This window comes from Monodon monoceros, unplaced genomic scaffold, assembly GCF_005190385.1.
Source record: "Monodon monoceros isolate NGI ecotype Baffin Bay Population unplaced genomic scaffold, NGI_Narwhal_1 Super_Scaffold_22, whole genome shotgun sequence".
Taxonomy (NCBI): Eukaryota; Metazoa; Chordata; class Mammalia; order Artiodactyla; family Monodontidae; genus Monodon; species Monodon monoceros.
In genome coordinates, this window is record NW_021703779.1 from 87345117 (window position 1) to 87351449 (window position 6333).

The following is a 6333-nucleotide window of genomic DNA, read 5'->3' on the forward strand; positions in this document are numbered from 1 at the left end:
GGGTTCTAAGTTTAAACTGTGATTTGAAAAATATCTAAATCTTTCAGAACTAAAGCTTTCTGAAATGTCCTGAAAGACACAAGAAGGAAATAGCAGAAATCACGCAAAATACACTTGGCTTGATAAAGCTTTTTTTTTTAATTGCTCTACAACTTCAATTTGGAAGGCTCTGATTTACAATCATAACCTTATCTCTTACCCTTTTGTATGTGTGTGCAGTCTTAGAGGGGCACAGTTATTCTTACACTACTGACTGACCAGTTGGGGCACACTTTTAAAAGGCTTCCTACTTTTAACAGCATGAAGATCCTGCTTTGGAACCACTGTTCAAGTCAATAGTGTGACCTAACATGCAATGCTCCAGCTGTTCCTCTACAGCTAACACCTGCCTGACAGCTTCTTCAAAGGCTACTGTCACATTAGTATCATCTTTGGCACTTGTTTCTAGATAAGGGTAATCTCCATTCTCCATGCACCAGGCCTGTGCCTCCTCAGTAGTCACTTGCCTATCCTCTTTGTCTACTTTGTTACCCAGAACTACAAAGGGGAAGTGCTCAGGGTCTTTCACATCTGCGTAGTAGATGAATTCTTTCTGCCAATTACCAAGGTTCTCAAAGCTCTGCCGGTCATCCACGCTGAAAGTCAAGAGGCAGCAGTCTGCTCCCCTGTAGAAGGGTGTCCTAAGGCTCTTGAAGCGTTCCTGCCCTGCAGTGTCCCAGATCTGGAGAGTTACAAAACGTCCATCTACCTCCAGATCTCGATTTAAGAACTCTACCCCTATGGTGTGAAAAGCCTGGGAGTCAAATTTATTGGTTACATAACGGTTCATGAGCGAGCTTTTCCCAACTCCACCATCACCCAAGAGAATGACCTTTAAGAGCAGGGATTTCCCACTCATTGTTGTAGCACCAGATGGAGAAGAGTTTATAACCAAGAGAACCTGAAAATAAAAGAAAAAGTAGAAGGGAAAACAGTTAAACCTGAAACTGAAATCAACTTCATAGTAAACTTCTCTGAATTACAAGGCCTTATTACTTAACTTCTCTTAATTCATGCTCATTAAATGATATAGTACAGCAGAAGGAATAAAACTCTTTTTCCATAAGGGAGAAAATATGTCTTGTTTTTCTGAAGTATCTTGCCTGTGCCAGGAAAATGGCTGAATGCCATGCATAAATGGACTAGCAGATGGTGCTGTAATCTGGTTCAGTTCTGACCCTATTCTAGGGGAGAAAGCCTAGAACAGGAATGCTACTCAAATGTGTAACGTATTAGCTTCTGGTTTGGACAGTTCCAAACAAGAGGCAAAGAGTGTGAAATTGATTAGAGGGGTTTGAAGTCTGTTCCTGATGGAGCCAAGAACCGTTGAGGAGAGAAAGCTGTGTAAGCTGGAATCTTGATTCTGTTAGTAGAAGTTTGGTTAGGGTTACATTGGACCCCAGAACTTGGAAAGGAGAAAAAGATCAGGTTTCTTCAGGCATTTGCCCCATTATACTTGAATTGATATGGATACCCTCACAAGTAAAAGATCTTCCATAATCTTTCCTTCATGGAACAATGGCACTCAAGTTGATGACTGTTGATTGGTATCATTATAACAGCTATCACTGAAGAAGAAAATCTTGAATAGCTTATTAATTTCTGGATTTAGGTTCTAATTCCATAATAACACCAATGGAAACATACTGTAAACTCTAAAGAGCTAATAATTATACAGTATCCTTCTTGTTACCTCCACATTCTATACATGAAATACCTAGAATGCATCTTAAAATAAAAAGATCAAATGTTTACTGAACAACTACCTTGTACTAGATTTTGTTAGGTTCTTTCAAACGAGGTCCATTGTGGGAAATCAACAATGATGATCAAATAAAAACGTATAACATATATACCTACCTAGTTGAGAATAAAATGTAAACCTACCCAGTTGGGTCTTTGTCACAATCTTAGTCTTTTTCTTGTTGTTGCTATATTCTTTCTTTTTAGGATTCTAAAAAACAGATTGGGAAACATTATTTATAAAAATTTATTTAAAATAAAGTTAAGGCTATCTATATATAAATATACTCAAGTCAGGAAAAAAAAACAGACCAACCTCAACTTACCTACAGAGGATGCTTTTCACAAATATACTTGAGAGTTCAAATACTACAAATACCTAACATGGACAAAATAATTTTATTGCATGGACTTTAACTTGTCCTAACTTGAGTGTACTTTATATGATTTTTTAAAGTTTTATAGTCTCTCTATTGAGCTTTCCATTCAAAGTAAAAGTAAATCAAAGAAAGTAGATGATATTCACAATAGATGATATTCAGGAAAGAGAAAGCACAGAGGAGTCTAAGATATGTTGAAATTCTAAGTCAGAGATGAAACTCCTTACCTTTCTACCTACCAATGTTCCCATCTCTAAGAAAGTTATTAATGCACTCAGCCTTGAGGGTGTCTCTGCAACTGATTCCACAAGATCAGAGAAGAAAAAATATGTTTGGGGACTCCTTGTTTACAATATATAATCTTGGCTAATTATTTTACTCATTAATTTCAGTCATCTGTCTAGAACACAGGTTTTAGCATTTAACTGGCTTTATTAAATTCAAACACAACTTCATTTATAATTATAGTTAATTATGGCAAGTGTCTTATTTCAGCAGCATCAAGAGTACTGGTCTAAAAAGAAAGAAACAGTTCCTAGATTTGCTGAGTGTTCTTTCTTACTGAGGAATAAAGAAGCTTTTAAGAAATCTCTGCTGCTTAACAATCTCATGTTATTTTTTTCAAATGTAGAAAAAGCATATAATAAGGGATTCATTAGAGATCTAAATCAGTAATTATGAATTTAAATAATGTCTTCTAAACTGATAGGTTTTATCCTCCTTCTTGGTCTATATCTATTCTAAAAAAATTCTCAAGTTTCCTACAATTCCTGATTTTTGTCCTGTTTTTTCTTCTGCTCTCAAATTGCTGTCTTTGGAACTAGCTCAAGTACCAAACATTTCTTTAAATGGAGATGAACCAAGTGTTAGCACACTTCTTTTTTATATTGGTCTGTAGGATAATTTTACAGAGCAGAACTCTTGAACTCTCACTTGAAGGAAGTACAAACTTGGGCACAATATTGACAGTATTACGTGCCCATGCCAAGTGAACTTCCTTAAGTTCCTAGCAAACAGGTGTCCATATCATTAAACGGCTAACTCTACTTTCCCGGCTGCTGCGGATAAATGCAAATGAAGGGTCAAGAACTGAGTGAATATGGAAACCAAATACTCGGCTCCAGGAATAATGAAGTATTAATAACTATCTGAGATATTGCTGCTGTTGCTCGTGCATCCCCTATTTGGTCATGTGCACACATAACTTCTGGGTGCATAGGGTCTATACTGGGGAAGAACAATGCCGTTCAGTGTCAAGTGCACTGGGCTGGCAGCAATCAAGACAGTCTTCATCACTGCTTTCCCATTCATTGATTTTATGAACTTGGACAGGTCCCTTAATCTTGCTGTGTTTATTCCTATATAAAAATAGAGCTGGTAATGCCTGCCCTACTTAACTCACAGAATTTGGGAGGAAACAACTTATGAAGTTTGCAAGGATTTGTAAGCATTTATTGAAATTTTTAGTTTGGGATTTTTGTTCCTCTTGCTCTCCACCTCCTTTCGTTCACTGGTGGGGGCCTTGTGACTCAATATTAACCTTACTCAGAAAGCACCTGCCAGTGGGAGGATAACAATTCTTCCTTTTCTCTTTCTTCCATATCTGAGAATGCCTTGTTCCCCAACAGTTTTGAGCATTTGCATATACTACAGAATCTCAGCATTGGAGGGACCTTAAGGGTCTTCTTGTCCAATCCTGCAACTGATGCTTGAGAAAACAGTTGAGTGCCTATTGTGTGCTGTGTCCTTACTCAGGTGACCCTACACTTTCCTCTGCTCTCTCCAACTCCCATTTATTTGCTGGAGGTAAAAATGAATACAGTTAGGCTTGTCTCCTTGCTTTCAGTCACTAAATCCTGATGATTTTTCTTTGCAATATCCTTTTCCAGTCTTCTGCTACCATCCTCATTTTGGTCCACATCTCCTTGTATCTAATCTACTGTGAAAGCTTCCTGGCTCTTCTCTCCCTGCCTCTAGTTTCTCCCTACCTAATCTACTTTGCAAAGCTTCATCGCTTGAGCACCCACTGAATGTAGACCCTGTTGGAAATCACACATGTTTAAGGCAAGGTCTTACCCTCAAGGAGTTTATAAATTCACATATAAGCTTCAGATCTCATAGTTTACAGTTGAAATAGTATCATTATACTGTCTTATTTTGTTAACAAAATCTTTTTTTCCTGCACAACCAAATTCTAAATTCCTGGATCATAAGGCCCTTGTTTGTATGTGTCTTTGAAGCCCCTTCATGCAGCACCAGAGTCCTCCATATGGATAATCAATAAATATTTGTTTATTAATTAGGTAAGTACCCAGAACTAATGCCTCTGAATTGATGCACAGGTACAACAGATCCACAGTTCTGTAAGATATCCAAATATTATTATTTACAAGGTGACTAAAGAGCAAAAGTTATGGACTTATCTGGATCACTTTCTAGATGGGACTTAACAGGAATTCCACCTGTTGAAAGCCAGTGGAAATGCTCCAGTTTCCCTTCATCTCCCTTCACATTTAAAAAATAAATATATAAATTTTTCCACTCCCACCAAAAACAAGAGCAGAATAATTATCTCCACATTATGTTTACAGTGGCTGCTGGCATCCCCATCAGCATCACCATCAGCATCCTCATTTGAGTGTGATATCCTTTAGTACATACTTAAATTAAAAAGAACTAGCACAGTACAAAAGCAAACCAGACAATTTTTTTCTCCCCCAAAATATGCCAAATTTAAATCAAAACCTAAAAGAAGATAGCGTTAAGTAGGCAAAGGAATTCTTTGATAAACCTAAGTACATTTAACAGGAAAGTCAACTCCCTTATGCATCCCTTAAGGATCCCATATCAGGTTATGATTTGGACTAAAATGTTTATTCTAATTTTGATCCTATTCAGAGAAAGATCTGGCTTTAAATGATTCAAATATCCCAGAGATGCCATTCCCCTTTCCTACCCCACTCCCCAAAACAGAGTAACAATCATTCTCTAAGGATAGTTTATTCACTTTTTTTCCCCAATTAGGGTCTACGTCTTGGACAGTAAGGTGAATTAGAAACTGATACTCCCTAGCTTTCTTTGTTCTTCAACACACTTGAAACTTTCTGAATTTGCTGTGTCTGCACCCACACAGGTTTATTAAAATTACTGTATTTAGTTGGGGATGCTTGGGGGTGGGGATGGAGGTGAGGGAGGAGGCAGTACAATGATAAGAAGGAGGTTGAACTTCGAAAATAGTACATTTTAGTGTGATAATGAAGAGAAAGAAAAGCAAACTGGCAACACCAGTTCGGTTGCCATGGGTAGAATGATGCTCAAATCCATAGTGCAGATTGTTTGGGAGCAAGTTTTGAGAGGGATGTGTACTGCAGGGCTAAGGGTGGGGGAAGAGAAACAGGGGAGGGCTAGGCAGTGGGTGAGAGTGGCCCTGGTGGCAATCTGCACGGGCGAGGAGCCATAGTTAGAGCTGTGGGGAAAACCCATCTTATGGTAACGCACCGGTTGAGGCTCTTCAACTCGCTGTTGATTCCTGGAACAATATTTGGAAATACTGCACTGGAGAACTGGGTGGGGCTTTCTTTAATCTACGTAAAAACAATACAAATAAGAAACGATTGGATTTTGAGACCCTCTACCTTAAATGGTGTAGATTGTTTCCAATACAACCTGATGCGTGGGGCTGGGGATGGGGGAGGGTTCCGTAGCAGGGAAGCCCTCTGACGCACTGGATTCATTTTGTAGAGCTAACAAGTTATCAGCTACATCCATACTCGGAGTGCAAATGCCACAGCTGTCATGCCACAGCTGTCATGCATATTCCTACATTTATGCCCATATTTATATCCTACATGCAACTAGAAGGGTCCAATGTGGAATTTCACCTCCAACCTTTCACTCCTCACAACGACAGCTCTGGGGCTATGAGCCCGAAGGCACACTAGATAGCAGTTTGGCACTGTCCACAGGCCACTCCCTGAGTAGACCTCCTGGAGACGAATAGGTAAGGTTTGGGTGACATTAAGTGAGCAGGGTACAGGGAAAAGAAGCTTCCTTAGGAGGCTGGAAATGCTGGCATCTCCATGATAGGGGTACTGTTAGCATCGGGGACCCAGAAAGTGATATGTCACGCATAGTTCCAACTACCTCGGACCCAGGTTGTCTCACCTCGCCC

At 39.1% G+C, this 6333-nt stretch overlaps 1 protein-coding gene across 1 annotated transcript; it reads right to left on the reverse strand.

The window, feature by feature from the left end:
• Positions 1 to 205: 205 nt before the first annotated feature.
• Positions 206 to 1970, reverse strand: RAB9B (RAB9B, member RAS oncogene family). The gene is made up of 2 exons (XM_029240105.1): positions 1927 to 1970; positions 206 to 940 (listed from the first exon to the last, which is right to left on the reverse strand). The coding sequence occupies exon 2, from the start codon at positions 896 to 898 to the stop codon at positions 293 to 295; it is 606 nt and encodes a 201-aa protein (XP_029095938.1). The 5' UTR covers positions 899 to 940; positions 1927 to 1970; the 3' UTR covers positions 206 to 292.
• Positions 1971 to 6333: the final 4363 nt, after the last annotated feature.

Bases quoted from the DNA above. Each gene is read 5' to 3' on its own strand.
- RAB9B (XM_029240105.1), bottom strand. From the start codon at position 898: ATGAGTGGGAAATCCCTGCTCTTAAAGGTCATTCTCTTGGGTGATGGT.